Raw genomic sequence first — 17,113 nt, forward strand, 5'->3', positions numbered from 1 at the left:
GTTTCCATATTTACTTTGAGCTGAAATCTGATATCCAAGTGTAATGAATTTTAAAGTAAATTGTCATAACTATAGCTATTAGTTTAAAGAAAAACTATTAATTCTTCAAAGGAGACACTTCATTTCTGTATTATAGATGTCCATTTTGGCCATTGAAATTTTTGGATGTTCTTAGAACTAAACTGTAAAATAAATTTCACACATGAATGTGTATGTAGGAAATACTGAGTGATAAAGTAGACCTAAATCTTTTCAAGAGTTTAGCTGTAAATGTTTCTGTGGCTTTTATAAATGGTTCTCATAGAAAATTTAATAGAAGGCTTAAAGCTTAAGGGCAGGTCAGTAAAGACAACTGTACAGGAGTATAAGACATTATAATTCAATTAACTGTTGTTCTAAATTATATACCAGCAAGCTTTTTATGTTGAAGGACAGACAGAGGCCCCAGGCTCCGCCAAGTCACCGCGGTTTCCTGCTTCAACACTGCTTGGACAGGACTGGCGCTTGTTCCCCAGCCCGGCCGGCCACTCAGAGCCAGCCCTCCACCATCTCCTCACAACAGCTCCAAGGCTCCTGCCGCCTGTTCCAGCGCCGTGCAGCCGCCGACCACCGCCGCCTCTCCTCAGCCGCCACCAGGACCACCACGTCCCCCTCGCAGGTGCGCGGGAACTACCACCAGGACTCGGAGGCCGCCATCAACCTGACCAAACTGGAGCTCTATGCCTCCTAAGTCTACCTGTCCATGTGTTACTACTTTGACCGCGATGATGCGGCTTTGAAGAACTTTGCTAAATATTTTCTTCACCAATCTCATGAGGAGAGGGAACATGATGAGAAACTGATGGAGCTGCAGAACCAACGAGGTGGCCGAATCTTCCTTCAGAATATCAAGAAACCAGACTGTGATGACTGGGAGAACGGGCTGAATATAATGGAGTGTGCATTGCATTTGGAAAAGAGCGTGAATCAGTCACTACTGGAACTGCACAAACTGGCCACTGATAAAAACGACCCACATTTGTGTGACTTCACTGAGACTCATTACCTGGATGAGCAGGTGAAATCCATCAAAGAAGTGGGTGACCACTAACCAACCTGTGCAAGATGGGGGCTCCCAATCTGGCATGGCAGAGTATCTCCTTGACAAGCACACCTTGGGAAACAGCAATAGAGCTAGGCCTTAGGCTGTTTTCCCATAGCCACAAGGGTGACTTCCCTGGTCACCAAGGCAGTGCATGCGTGTTGGGGTTACCTTTACCTTTTCTATAAGTTGTACCAAAACATCTACTTAACTTTTTTCATTTGTACCATTCCTTCAAATAAAGTAATTTGGTACCCCCCACACCCCCCAAAAAGGACAGACAGTAAGTAGTTTAAGTTTTTTTGGTCATGTGATCTCTGTCCTAATTATTCAGCTTTGTCAGTGTATGGCTAAGTTGCCACAGACAATACATAAATTAATGGATGTGGTGATTCATAAAACTTTATTTACAGAAAGAGGCAGCAAGCTGGATTTGGTCTGTGTGAGATGGTTTGTCCCATGGGTTTGACATACTCATATTCTGTGTGATTGATCAAGAACAGTGGTAGGCATTATAAGTACAAAATATAATGTAGCCATTAAATTAGTAAGTTCAGGGTTTGGACTAGATTTATTACCTAAAATCAATGTCATCCACTGTACTCAAGATTGTACAGACCTTTCACCATTACCATTGCACTGTCCTTTGTTTCCCAAGGCGACCAATGACCTTCATAATGCCACACACCAGATCTTCTCTAATTGGATGTACCAACCGCTTTTCTAATTGTATGTTTTTCCTTGAAGCTTTATTCTTCTTTTGCTTTTATGACATCACTGTGTTCTGGGTGCATTTTTATTTTTCTTACTATGTCTATTCACTTCCATTGAGGTGTTACCTGTGCTTGGAAACCCTCACCTTCTTACCTGGTAATATTATCATTACTCTTCAAGGCTCAGATTAGCTTTTTCTTGGCATCTCCCCCAATATTTTTCAATTAGAATTTTTCTCAAGCTTGATGTTGTTATTGGTGTTCAATAATCATCTACACAATTTTTTAAAAGTAGGCTCCAACACTGGGCTTGAACTCACAACCCTGAGATCAAGACCTGAGCTGAGATCAAGAGTTCCAATGCTTAACCAATGGAGCCATTGAGGCTCCCCATCATCTACACATTTTTAACTATATTATATTTAATTTTTTGTTTACATTATCTGGGATGGCTGGTGGATTTTTTTACTTAAGTCTGGAAAGCATAGTTATAATGTTACCTGGCTGTACTGGTTGGAGATTTCTCTAGTAAAACAGAAGCAATTATTGCTTGGGGTCTTGTCAAAATATCAAAATAGATTTATCACTTACAGGCAGTTCTAAGGAAACTTAAGAAATCTACCACAATATCTAAAAGAAGAGAAGATGTAGGAGAATAAAAAAAAATAAAGTGTTCAGAGGAGTAAGCTCCCATATTTGTAAAGCGAGTAGGTGTAAGCATATTGGTGGACAATATTGCATTATAAGGAGCATATATTTTGAAAGCCAGAGTCCCTGGGTTCACTTCTACATTGCCATGTGCTAGGTGAGTTACCTTTATGCAATTTACTTAACCTTTCTGTGCCTCAGTTTCCTACTTGGTACAATGACAATAATAATACCATCTATATCACAGTATAGTTTTGTGGACTAAGGGAGTAAATATAGGTGAAGGAATTAGGAAACAGCCAAACCCACAGTGATCATTATTGAGGGCTAAGTAATTCTTATAACTATTACAATAAGTAAAATGAAACTTGAAAATAATGGCTTTTACTCAGGAATTTTTAATCAGTGTATGTAACAGTGTGAATTGGAAAAAATTGTTTTTATAAATTACATTGTCCAATGTACTGAGAATCTTAAAATTATTACAATAATTAGCCTAGTTATTTCACATTTGTGAATATTATAAAATATTATCCATAAATATAGAATATAAAATAATGTCAATAATAAATAAATAACAACTATTGCAAATATTTATTGAAAGCTTCCCATGAAGCTTATTTCTAAGAGAAAGAAAATGAAATATTGAAAAATTAAAATAGGGAGAAAAATATACAAAATCACATATTCCTGCTGAGAGATATAACTGAATTGAGAAATAGCATGTTGGGGACAAAGCTGCAAATATTGTTAATGTACCATAAAACAGATTCTGCCAATATGGGCTTGTATCTACATATTTTAGTTTCCAGAAATCTTCTTGTTTGGGAAGAAGAGACTAACCACTCGGTCTCGAATCTGCTTGGTCTTGACACCATACACCAGGGGATTGACTGTGGGAGGCACCGAAAGATACAAACTTGCAAAAATTATATGAATGCTTGGAGGTACCTTCTTGCCAATGTGGTGAGTTAGGAAACTAAACAGTGCAGGTGTGTAGGGGACAAGTATAGTGCAGACATGGGCAGCACAGGTGCCCAGCGCTTTAGAACGGGCATTCTGGGAAGACAACCGGAAGACTGCCTGGAGGATTTTGATATAGGATGTGGCTATGAGCCCTAGGTCGAACACCATCACTGAAAGGGCCACAGAGACTCCATACGCTCTGTTAATATGTGTGTTGGCACTGGCCAACTTCACCACAGCCATGTGCTCATAGTAGGCATGATTGATGACATATTTAGTGTAATATGGTAGCCTTTTAATAAGAAGTGGACCTGGCAAAACCATAAGGATAGCTTGGATCATACCAGTCAGACCCATTTTAATGAGCCCTGGTGTTGTCAGGATGGTTGTATAACGCAGAGGGATGCAAATAGCTACACAGCGGTCAAAGGCCATGGCAACCAAGAGGGCTGACTCAACTATGCAGAACGTGTGAATGAAATATAACTGTATTAGGCAGACATTAAAGTCAATCCAATGTGCATCCAACCAGAAGATACCAAGCATCTTGGGGGCTGTGGAAGAGGCAAGAGCCATGTCATTCACTGCCAGCATACAAAGGAAGAAATATATAGGCTAGTGGAGGCTTGGTTCTAGTTTGATGGTGATGATGATTATGCTGTTCCCCAGCAGGGCCAGGGCAAACAGGAGGAAGACAGGGATGCCAATCTAGCAGTGAAAAGCTTGCAAACCAGGAATACCAACCAGGAAAAAAGATGAGATGTAGCGATGTGTAACATTGTCTGCCATATTAAAACTGGAAAGTTTGCAAGTTTGGATAAAAAGTTGACAGGCTAGTCTCCTATGGGCAAAAATCAGGTTGACAGAATGACTGATTCAGTATATGGAGATTCTAGGCATACTGAAATAGCCTGTCTAAAGGGCTGACTCTTCTCTGAAGCTTCTGTAAGCTGTTGGGTCAATCACTTCACCATTATAAACCCCAGGATCTTCATTTGCAAATAAAAAGATTGACTCAAGTTGTTTTTAAATTTTCTCTTCTCTGTTCAATTTTATTCTAGTCTACTCTTTCATTTTTATTATCTACTAAGTATACAGGTAGTGATAAAATTTCTGCTTCTTTGTGCCTAGGAGTTTTCTGAGTTGTGTCATATAGACATCAAATTTGTCTTAAGAAAGGCAAAGGCCACTCCTCTCAGGGAATTTTCAATCAAGTGTGGAAATACATGCAGGCATACACAAACACACAGGGGCATGCATGCATATATACAATAACTTGCAGGTTATGCAAAAGGCAATTGTAATTTTAACAACATGGAGGTCTACAGACAACTTAATTAAATAGTCAGGAATGCAGAATAAGAAATCCAAGCAGCTTAAATATAACGAAAATTCTTGTGAACATTTAAAAGTATATTACAAAGCTGTCGTCATCAAGACAGTATGGTACTGGCACAAAAACAGACACATAGATCAATGGAACAGAAGAGAGAGCCCAGAAATGGACCCTCAATTCTATGGTCAACTAATCTTCGACAAAGCAGGAAAGAACGTCCAGTGGAAAAAAGAGAGTCTCTTCAACAAATGGTGTTGGGAAAATTGGACAGCCACATGCAGAAGAATAAAACTGGGCCATTTTCTTACACCACACAGAAAAATAGACTCAAAACGGATGAAAGATCTAAATGTGAGAGAGGAATCCATCAAAATCCTTGGGGAGAATACAGGCAGCAACCTCTTCGACCTCAGCCACAGCTACTTCTTCCTAGAAACATTACCAAAGGTAAGGGAAGCATGGGCAAAAATGAACTATTGGGACTTCATCAAGATAAAAAGCTTTTGCACAGCAAAGGAAACAGTCAACAAAACCAAAAGACAACCGACAGAATGGGAGAAGATATTTGCAAATGACATATCAGATAAAGGGCTAGTATCCAAAATCTATAAAGAACTTACCAAACTCAATACCCAAAGAATGAATAATCCAATCAAGAAATGGGCAGAAGACATGAACAGGCATTTCTGCAAAGAAGACATCCAAAATGGCCAACAGACACATGAAAAAAGTGCTCAACATCACTCAGCATCAGGGAAATCCAAATCAAAACCTCAATGAGATGCCACCCCACACCAGTCAGAATGGCTAAAATTAACAAGTCAGGAAACGACAGATGTTGGTGAGGATGCAGAGAAAGGGGAACCCTCCTACACTGTTGGTGGGAATGCAAGCTGGTGCAGCCACTCTGGAAAACAGTATGGAGGTTCCTCAAAAAGTTGAAAATAGAGCTACCCTATGACTCAGCAATTGCACTACTGGGTATTAACCCCAAAGATAAAAATGTAGTAATCCGAAGGGGCACCTGTACCCCCAATGTTTATAGCAGCAATGTCCACAATAGCCAAACTATGGAAAGAGCCTAGATGTCCATCAACAGAAGAATGGATAAAGAAGAAGTGGTATATATATATACAATGGAATATTATGCAGCCATCAAAAAACAAAATCTTGCCATTTGTAATGACGTGGTTGGAACTAGAGGATATTATGCTAAGTGAAATAAGTCAATCAGAGAAAGACAATTATCATATGATCTCACTGATATGAGGAATTTGAGAAACAAGACAGAGGATCATAGGGGAAGGGAGGGAAAAATGAAACAAGACCAAACCAGAGAGGGAGACAAACAATGAGAGATTCTTAATCTCAGGAAACAAACTGAGGGTTGCTGGAGTGGTGGGGGGTGGGAGGGATGGGGTGGCTGGGTGATGGACGTTGGGGAGGGTATGTGCTATGGTGAGCGCTGTGAATTATCTAAGACCGATGAATCACAGACCTGTACCCCTGAAACAAATACATTGTATGTTAATAAAAAAAATAATAAACCCTTATTCTCACCCATGGCAAATGCTTTCTCATTTTAGAAAATATCTTAAAGATAATCAGAAGGACAGGATATTAGACACATGTCTCAAAAGTGAGGAATATCAGCTGAAAACAGTAGAGAAACACAAATCTGCCATTAAAGTTTTAAACTAATATTCTCTAGAAAAAAGTTTTTTTGCAATGCCTATATCTCCACTTTTTATTTAATTCAAAACAAGTACCTATATGATTGCATTTATCAATCCATCCAATTTTATTAAGTGCATACTATGTTTCAAGTAATAAGAAAAAGCTGTTGGGCGCCTGGGTGGCTCAGATGGTTGAGCGACTGCCTTCGGCTCAGGTCATGATCCTGGAGTCTCGGGATCGAGTCCCACATCAGGCTCCCTGCTCGGCAGGGAGTCTGCTTCTCCCTCTGACCCTCTTCCCTCTCGTGCTCTCTATCTCTCATTCTCTCTCAAATAAATAAATAAAATCTTTAAAAAAAATAAGAAAAAACTGTTTTTCTTTTTCTGAGCCATCCAAGGAAAGTTAACTTTATTCAACCTTTCATGAAGTTACCATACCCAATTTTTAAAAAGATTTACATGAACTATCTATTCACAGATATTTAAATTAATCACAGATAATTTAATATTTTAAGTGATGGGGTAAAAAGTTGTAAATAAGTTACCTGCCCTCACAATTTTTTCCCCCAAAATTTTATTTCTTCATTCTTTCAGATAATTGAAACATTGCTATCAATACACATTTTCAGCTAATGGGAATAATGTAAGTCCATTTGGTGTTCTGCCCCCTCTGACTCCTAGCCTTGATCCTGGCTTTGCAACCTGCCGAATGGCTGTGAAGAGCAAAGCGACTTCCATCCAGTCCTCCAGGTCTCAGTGCCACAGGCATCTTTTCATGATCCTTCACTGATCTGGTCCTTTTTTTTTTTTTAAGATTTTATTTATTTATTTGAGAGAGAGAGAGAATGAGATAGAGAGCACGAGAGGGAAGAGGGTCAGAGAGAGAAGCAGACTCCCTGCCGAGCAGGGAGCCCGATGCGATCCCGGGACTCCAGGATCACGACCTGAGCCGAAGGCAGTCGCTTAACCAACTGAGCCACCCAGGCGCCCTGATCTGGTCCTTTTGTTCCAGTAATTGCCCTCAAAACTTCTTCTGAGTACCTAATTTCCTCCTAATATCATAATTCTGGAGTGCACACCCCAGTCTTCATAACATGCCTTTCTAAAATTTGTATTTATTCCCAATATCTGCTCCTAAACTCAACTGATATGAAAGTTCAATAAATATTAATAAATATTCCTATTGACAATACCTCTTTGTTTGAATGTCCATATGATGTCTGTGAGGGAAAAACTTTCTGGTTATAATATGCATATTGTCCTCTTAAGCATATGCTACTCTGGAACTATGTGAGTAAGTATCTGAGGTGTTTCTTTATAAGAAAGTGAGTCAAATTTGAGTTAATCATTTTTTTCAGAAGAATTCAGAAGAATATTTCAGAAGAATTCAGAATTTAAACATTATCCAAAATACAGAGACCCAGAGTCAAGTTAGGGATTGCCACATTGGATGTGAGTCCCATAACCTCAGGTAGAGGTTATGGTTTTATATATATATGTAGAGATGAAATATATCAAAAAAGCAGGAGTTTCAGGAAACCCAAAAGTGGGAAAAATACAAAGAAAGTCAAACTTAAGCATATCATAATCAAACTACTGAAAATCAATGATAAAGGGTGATTGGAACATTCATTCTAAGGAACAACAATAAAAATTATGGTTGTTTTCTGATCAGAATCAGTAAAGGTCAGAAGATAACAAAACCACGTATTTGAAGAAAAAAATTGACAATCTGAAATTCTATATGCAGAAAAAATATCCTTCAAAAATGGGAGCATAAGAACTTGGGGCAAGAAACTAGAAGTATTGAACATTTAAACTATAAAAGTTTAAGTTTAATAAAAAGGGTGCTTGATACCTTTATAGGTTTTTCCATGTTCCATAATTTTTCCTCATTTTGGGAAAACCAAAAATTCAAGAGGATGTTTGGCAAGAGAACTAGGTACACAGCAAGCAAATAATACACCTAGAAATCATGTTTAGATTTTCTAAACATGATTTCTAGGTAGAAAAAAATTACGTAGAACAAAATATAAGCTTAATAGCTTTGTGATACATACATACTTACTAACAAAAGTAGGTCTATAGTCATCAGTAAATATACTTAGAAGACATCACTAACGGGTGCCTGGGTGGTTCAGTCAGTTAAGTGCCTGCCTTTGACTTGGGTCATGATCCAAGCAGGGGGCCTGCTTCTCCCTCTCCCTCTGCCCCTGCCCCCACCCCCACCCCTGCTCATGTTCTCTCTGGCTATCTCTCTCTCTGATAAATAAATAAATAAATAAATAAATAAATAAATAAATAAATAAATAAAATCTTAAAAAAAAAAAAGCAATACTAAGAGAAAGAGGTTAAGTACCTTCAATTTATAGAGGGGCCAGGCTCCCTTAAGGGCACTAGAATGTGTAACACAGGGAGCTATAGTGAAACAACTCCAAGAGCACATCAGCCTATTTTGAATGAAGTCAATAAGGTTGTTCATTACCTTATATTTAGCAGACTTCCAGGGAAGTCAGAGAAAGCCTGCTCACACCCTCTAGCTTCCTGTTAGTTCTGTTTTTGTATCTTTTTCTGAAACAAACAGATACAATGTCCCTTCTGCCACCTGGACTTCAGCATTTTACCTGCATCTGAGTTTGTTAGCAGAATCCCTTGCCTGCAGTCTGCCACTCCAGGGAGCATGGTGCTAGTAGAACATGCAATGCTTTCTATGTGATCTCTTTTATTATACATAACATGTCTTAAATAATCTCACTTCAAGATATCCCGCACAATATTCACTATTTTCCTCAAAGCCCCCCTACCATCTGCCTGCATCTCACTTGCTGGCAATGGCAGTCACACAGTCATTTAAACCAAAAATCTCAGTTATCCTTGACACTTTGCCCTTTATAACCTTAACAGTATAATCGAGCAGCCATTACATCTTACTGAATTTAATTATTTGATGTCCATCAAATATAGCATATGTCATTCATCCCGTCTCCTTTAGCTGTGACATTCATTCACTCCCATGTAGTCTGTGGCATAACCTCCTAATTATTTCTCCTGTTTCTGGTTTTTCCTTATAAAATCCATCTCCTCACATTATCAGCTACCTTTCAAAAGCCAGATATGATTATTTTACTTAAAATCTTATCACTGAAAGCATCCTCTTTCAAACCAAAAATGTTAATTCACTCTGTAAATCTTTCTTACCTCTCCCAATCTATCTCCCAGTCTTGCTACTACTTCCTTTCAGTGTGCTCCAGAATTTCTAGCAGTTCTGGGACCATGCTATATGGTTTTATTTTTTTATGACTTTAAACTGACCCAAACTTTGGACTTGATTAATTTTTTCCCTATTGGCTTGATAAAGTTTTATCTATCATTTTAATTCCTGATGAACATTTTCTGATTCTCTAAAGTGTTTGTTGTCTACTTCAACCGTTGGTGACCCCTCCTATGCAATAGTCCCATATCTTTCACGCACACTGATGATCATAAATATTACTACTTATGGTAGCTATTCCTTTACTTGTCCTAAGTACTCCACTATCATTATGAGACATGAAATAAAAGGACCATATATTAAGGACTTTGTGTCTCCAATATTGTGCTTACTTTTTTGATGTAGAGGAAGCAACTCTCAGTGAGAGTTGGTTTTGAATCATGAGAGCACCTTATGTTCTATGTTGGCAAATGGGGAAGGTGGTGATTCTGGACTCCCTAAATATCCCTTCATCAACAAATACATTCCTTCTCCAGTTTAATCAAAGATAGTACATTCTCTTAATTTTCATCAATATTGTGCTTTCTTTCAAAAAGCAACACAGTGTGGAAGTGTAACATTATGTCCAAAGGACACCTATGTGTTGAATCCTAAATGGGTACAGAGGGAATTACTTTGAGACATGAAAAGCAGCATTTCCTAACTATGTTTTTGAGTGACAGACATAAGTCCAAAATATCCTTATTTCTGTTCATAAAGGAATGTGCTAATACTTACGTTATCCTATATTTTGTTTTCACTTTTTCCAGAAGTTATTATTAATCCAAATTTTGCTACCCTTCAAAGAATAAGTCAAGTATATTAAAATCATACAGAGCAACAATTTATGTGTGCCAAATATATATTTTCAGCCCCTTAAATTTTGGGGGGGAAGGGGCTTGAAGAAAAGACTTAGGTGTATTTTGAAAGATAATTAAAGCCAATTTATTTTTCCCAACAACAACAACAAAAGACATAGAAAAGAAAGAAAACTTAACTCATGTCTGCAGCTTCAGTTTCATCCCATAAAATTTACCCCATTTTCCATCTTAAAGAAAAAGAAAGACAAAGAAGTAAGGAAAAAGAAAAAGCTCTTTTTCTTACATAGATGATTCTTTTAAATTCTTACATTTAATTCTTACAACATTCTTAAATTTCTTACAGAGATGATTCTTTTAAATTGCCATAATCTGCAGTGAAATTTTCATTTCACTGCACTTTTCATACCTTCCACTTCAAACATTCTTCATCATCACCTTTGATGTCTACAAATAACCAGATCTCACCCATATTCATTGAACATTTTGCCATATGGCTTGTACTTTACATATCTGCCTGCACTAGATGACTTTGAAATATGTACATTTAGATCCTTTCTAACCCTCTGGCCATTCATCATCCCCACTTTCCTTCCTCCAACGATGAATTCAGTACACTCTACAGCATCCCACACACATTATCATCGTCTATGACTGTGCCTCCTCTGAAAATTTAATTCCAAAAAACTGCATCATGGGTATGACATCGCATTGTTTTTCCATACTCTAATACCCAGCATTAATTCATTCTCTCTAGATAAATAGATTTTCTGGAACATCACTTCAAAGTTTTACTCATTAGCATACCCAAATATCTTGTTCCATTTGCTTTTGTAGGGACCAAGAGCAGGCTGCCCCAAGATGGCCTACTTTGGCCTGAAGACTACTCTGAGCTAAAGATTATCAAGACCCTACAGGCTCAAGAGAAACTTTTTCCCCTCCTTTAAGTACATTGAATAATCCAAATTGGGGGTCTTTCCCAGAATAAGGGTTATTAGCAGAAATAATTTTTTTCTGAGTGACCTATCTATATGGTGGGGCAAACATCTCATTACCAAACATCTGCTCTTCTTTTTGCCCTGTGAACTGCATTTTTTCCCTCTGAAGTCAACCTTCTCTTTAGTTCAGGATGACATATAGACCTCATTTTACCTGGCTGTCTTTGGAATTTCCATGTCTCTGTGGATTTCCTGTATGCACACTATTACATCTGGTTTTCTTCTGTTTATCTGTCTCATATTGATATGAGACAGATAAACAGACTTAGTCCAGCTAGAAGCACTTTCAAAAGGGGACAGGAAATGGCGACACTTTCTTTCACATCTATTTTTCAGCTCTCCCACATTGTCTCCAATGTGTTGAGCACGACTGGGGGAAATCATAGCTGTAGGGATTAGTATTACTTCAACTATGTCTCAGTTTTTCAAACTAAAATGTGGGTAATAAAAATATATTTCATTTTATTGTGTATTTTTGAAGAGTGTATAATCCAATTACATGACATGTTTAGTCAGCCACCTGGCACATATAAGCACTTAATAAATGTTAGCTATTATTATGAGAAACAATATTCAAACAGCATTCTACAGATAGATAATCTGACTATGCCACTCAAATAGTGTTCAATTCTTACCTCATAAAAATCATGGCTTTGTTTCTTTCCGAGTATGGTGGAATAACAATAGCAAGTACTCATTCAACGCTTTCTATAAGAACTAAATAAGAATATTCATGTAAATAAAAACATAATAATATAATTAAGAATTTGCATTTCTAAAGCGGTTGGAACATAGTGAGCATTTAACAAATGTTACCTGTTAATAGATTCAATTGACCTACACTTATTGTCTTGTCTTTATACAAGATTAGATATTAGAAGGGAAAATTGTTAAGAACTATAAATTCCCTGAAAATTCCTATTCTACTTGCAAATGCTCTTAAACATATATTCATCTTCACCACCCTCATTCAAAGACAGAAGAGAAGGAATCTTTCCCCATCTCCTTGCTCAATTATCCGCTCATGCATCCTCCAAACCAACAATCTGCTCTTAGATTCACTGAATTAATAATCTGTGTCCTCTTAAATGTGAACTTTTTCCTTGTGGGAAACAACGCCACAACAACCACTGGTGCATGTTCATTCAGACTCCGAGATCTCTGAGAAAACTCGGGATTGCAGGGTTAAAAAAATAACCCGAAAGGATCCGAGTGAAATGCCCTTGGGACGTGTGTGGTCTGTTCTAAAGTACACAGCAGAAGATGTTTTGTAGAGAGCCACTGCTTCACTTAACTAACCCTGTGTAGGTGGAAGAATGTGCCTTACTAAGCCCCTGCTGTAAATCATTATAGAACTATGTCATTGTAGAAGGTATATTAGATTATGGAAAATAAACCTCGGGACCTCAGGCTGTTTGCTTGGGGTCCCCTGTGCCTCACTATACTGTCGTCTCTTTTTCTCAGTCCCCTCGCCACCCCAGGTCCCCGACTCTCTGAGGTCGACATTTCCTCACCACAGCATCCTCTTAATCGATCCCACTGGCTTTAAGACTCATTAATGTTTTGTTGTTCTCCACTTATCTCAGCCCATTTCTCACATATTTCTTGGGAGAAAATTGAAAATTCCTTATTTTGTAACATCAGTGTACTGCCCCTACAGATATGTGAAACTGCTTTTGCAAAGTAGGTCAATGATTGCCTCAAAACTAATGAGAATATCTCTATTTACTGAGTTTTTTTGTGTCTATTTATTTTCACATTCATCTCCTTCATGAAACTGTGAGCATCATAAAAAAGAAGATGCTGAAACCCAGTAAACTCTCATCTGAGTGCAAACTGTATGTTTTTATACCTCCTCTGCAGTCTTAAGTAATTCACATATTCTTTATTATGTTCAATTAGCCAGCATATAGTATATCATCATTTTTTGATGTAGTGTTCAATTCACATATTTTTATCCTGCAATTCATTCCTCTCACCCTCCAGAGATGGCCAATATTTCCAGTCATTTTCTACTCTTGGTTTTCTTCAACTGCTTTCTTAGAATATAATCTCTCAACATTGTGACTACCATGAGTTATATAACCAGAAACCACTGTGCAATAGGAACTTCTTAGATTCTTGCATAAAAAGAAAAATACTGAGTTAATACTTTTTAACCTCTGAGAATATTTCCTTCCTTCTCTAGTACCAAGTCACATTACTCAAATATTCAAATGTCTCTTGTAAACATGCATTGTCATTTCTCTACCTAGAAATATTCTTTTCTCACTTGACTGTCACCTGATTGATCAAAAGTAATATCTCATATAATGACATGAATTGTTGTTCTCTGCAAATCTTCAAATGATGGTTTTCCATTGCAGTGTCCAGACAAAGTCCTTACTCGGGAGTGGTTAAAAATGTATGACAGCAGTGACTCTAGGGACAATGGGGCCTCTGTGGACCAAGATGGTGGCCATGGCTGCCTTGTAATGGGATATTATAATGTTCAAGGGTCTCATCAGGTTTAAGAAAGCCCAGAAGTCCTTTGATTATATCTACAGGAGACATAAAGATGAAGGGTAAACAAGATAGTCCAGAACTATGCACAGACATATTAACACTGGAATAGCCATAGAACACTGTGACTCCCCAGAGTTTGTTTGTGGATAAAACTCATCTGTTTCTATTTGGGGAAATACTGTTTTTAGAGACAGGCTTATAGTATCCAGTGTCACTGGACTGTTAATCAAATGCTTAGCCCATAGAAAAGTTTGTAAGAAGACAAGCGAAAATGAGTTTAGTGTATACAGCCAGTCTGGCGATTCCTATAGAGCTCAGGAAATAATAAGGCCTGAATTAATAACAATTCATGCTACTTAAAGATCTCTATTTTATTATTCTTTTCCCTTGTACCATTTTACTGTGACCCGATGTGCATATGTGTGGTTACTTTGTAATTCTTCTCACCAGGTTCACAGGGGCTAATATGCACTCAAAGATTCACGTGTATTATCGAGAGGGTCTCAAGATGGCGACCTCTCTGGGATCCAACACCTACAACAGGCAGAACTGGGAGGATGTGGACTTCCCCATTCTGTGTCAGACGTGTCTTGGAGAAAACCCATATATCCGAATGACCAAAGAGAAGTATGGGAAGGCATGTAAAATCTGTGCTAGACCATTCACAGTGTTTTATTGGTGCCCCGGGGTCCGCATGCGTTTCAAGAAAACTGAAGTGTGCCAAACTTGCAGTAAATAGAAGAATGTCTGTCAGACCTGCCTCTTGGACCTGGAGTACGGGCTGCCCATCCAGGTTCGTGATGCAGGATTGTCTTTTAAGGATGACATGCCAAAGTCAGATGTCAACAAAGAGTACTACACACAGAATATGAAGAGAGAAATTTCTAACTCTGATGGAACGCAGCCGGTTGGCTTGTTGGGGAAAGCCACCTCCACCAGTGACATGTTGCTCAAGCTGGCCCGGACCACACCCTACTACAAGAGGAATCGACCCCACATTTGCTCCTTCTGGGCAAAAGGAGAATGTAAGAGAGGAGCGGAATGTCCATACAGAAATGAGAAGCCAACAGATCCAGATGACCCCCTTGCTGATCAGAACATTAAAGACCGATATTACGGTACCAATGACCCTGTGGCAGATAAGCTTCTAAAGTGGGCTTCAACAATGCCTCGTCTGGACCCACCAGAGGACAAGACTATCACCACACTGTATGTTGGTGGTCTGGGTGATACCATTACTGAGACTGATCTAAGAAATCACTTCTACCAGTTTGGGGAAATTCGGACGATCACTGTCGTGCAAAGACAGCAGTGTTCATTCATCCAGTTTGCCACGAGGCAGGCTGCAGAGGTGGCTGCAGAGAAGTCATTTAATATGTTGATTGTCAATGGCCGTAGACTCAACGTGAAATGAGGAAGGTCCCAAGCAGCCAGAGGAAAAGAAAAAGAGAAGGATGGAACCACAGACTCTGGGATCAAGCTTGAGCCCGTTCCAGGACTGCCAGGAGCTCTTCCTCCTCCTCCTGCAGCAGCAGAAGAAGCCTCTGCCAACTACTTCAACCTCCCCCCGAGTGGTCCTCCAGCTGTGGTGAACATTGCACTGCCACCACCCCCTGGTATTGCCCCGCCCCCACCCCCAGGTTTTGGGCCACACATGTTCCACCCAATGGGACCACCCCCTCCTTTCATGAGGGCTCCAGGACCAATCCACTATCCTTCGCAGGACCCTCAGAGGATGGGCGCTCATGCCAGCAAACACAGCAGTCCCTAGCACATTATCACCACTCCGGGGCTTTACAAAAGAAAGGGCGCTTAAAAATCCCAGTACACGAATCTTGGAATAAGTATATTTTTCCTCGCTTTGTAGTTTCCATGGTAGCTGAATGTGTTCAGATGTGGGCAGTCGGAGAACGACAGCCGTGCTTCCCTACACGTATTCCAAGGATTGATGGACCTCAGATAAGCTGCCATTAACACATCTGGTTACTACTATGACATTACTAATCAAACTTAATGCCTGTTCTCTTTACTTCTATGGCGAACAAGCAACTGGGTGAATTGGAATGTCTAACGGAGTTACCATCCCAATTGTATGTTCATTTTGTATCTTTTTTGGGGGGAAAAATTGACCCACAGTAAAATCTTTTTGACCATTTTTATGTCCATTGGGTATTTTTCCTTTTATCATCTGCAAAAAGATTACTAGTACTAATCATTGTAGTGGCATGAGAGTGATTTAACACTTCAGAAGTCAACATTGAAGAGACAAGTAGAAACCGGCACCCAGCACAGCCCAGATCTTTTCTTACCTCTCCTTTCCTCATTTATTACTAAAGGAATCTGGCGGATAGTTTTACCTCTCTGCGCTACCAAAACAAGACAAAAACAAAAATTGCTTTTTAATTCCCGTCAATTGGATGGAAACAGAAATGTTATGGAGCTGCGTATTATTGAAGAAATCTAGTGTCTGGGATGAAATTATTTTAAAGAGCTTCCTGTAAAACACATGAGCAAACTGAGCCGAAAGGCACCGGCGTGTGTTGGAAGACCTGTGACCTGCAGCTAGCTGGGACTGTCACCTCTAGCATTCACCTTCGTGTGTCTTCAGTGTCACGTCTTCAGCCCCTGCTTCTGGCCAGGGCACTCTGTTTGGTCTTAGAATGTTTGGATATAACTGAATTGTAGATGGTAAAAATAATTGGATGTTGTGTTGTGTTTTTTGTTTTTAAAAAATTAAAACGGGTCAATTTTCAAAAAAAAAAAGATTCATGTGCATTATCTGTCCTCCTATCAGTAATTCATAAGTTATATTTCTTATTGCTCTGGATTTTAAGTCTTTGATATTTTCTAATATGGTAAATAAGTTATACTGCAAGTTTTCATACATTTCAGACACTGCATTTCTTTTATTGTTAATGTGTCTGAGAGTCCTCGCATATGCTGGAGAGACACCTTTATGTCATTTGTGCTTTTTTCTCACATAAAGTAGTTGGTTTAATTTATTGATTATTTTTCTTGCTGATTTTGAGGTTTTCTTGTTGACTTGCAGGTGCTTCTCAGATACTCTAACCTAAAACTAGTGGTAAACTCTGCCAATGACTTCTGTCTGGGTCTTACCTATT

The 17,113-nt window shown here is 38.8% G+C and overlaps 1 protein-coding gene and 2 pseudogenes across 1 annotated transcript; 2 read left to right on the forward strand and 1 right to left on the reverse strand.

Annotated features, from left to right (window-relative positions):
- Positions 1 to 421: 421 nt before the first annotated feature.
- On the forward strand, positions 422 to 1,184 carry LOC113913659 (annotated as a pseudogene).
- A 2,059-nt stretch (positions 1,185 to 3,243) lies between these two features.
- LOC113913658 lies at positions 3,244 to 4,197 on the reverse strand (annotated as a pseudogene).
- A 10,302-nt stretch (positions 4,198 to 14,499) lies between these two features.
- LOC113914835 (pre-mRNA-splicing factor RBM22-like) lies at positions 14,500 to 15,768 on the forward strand. The gene is given in 1 exon segment (XM_035722988.1): positions 14,500 to 15,768. A coding segment is annotated over 1 exon segment (1,263 nt). The 3' UTR covers positions 15,763 to 15,768.
- Positions 15,769 to 17,113: the final 1,345 nt, after the last annotated feature.

Source organism: Zalophus californianus, chromosome 11 (assembly GCF_009762305.2).
Source record: "Zalophus californianus isolate mZalCal1 chromosome 11, mZalCal1.pri.v2, whole genome shotgun sequence".
Classification (NCBI taxonomy): Eukaryota; Metazoa; Chordata; class Mammalia; order Carnivora; family Otariidae; genus Zalophus; species Zalophus californianus.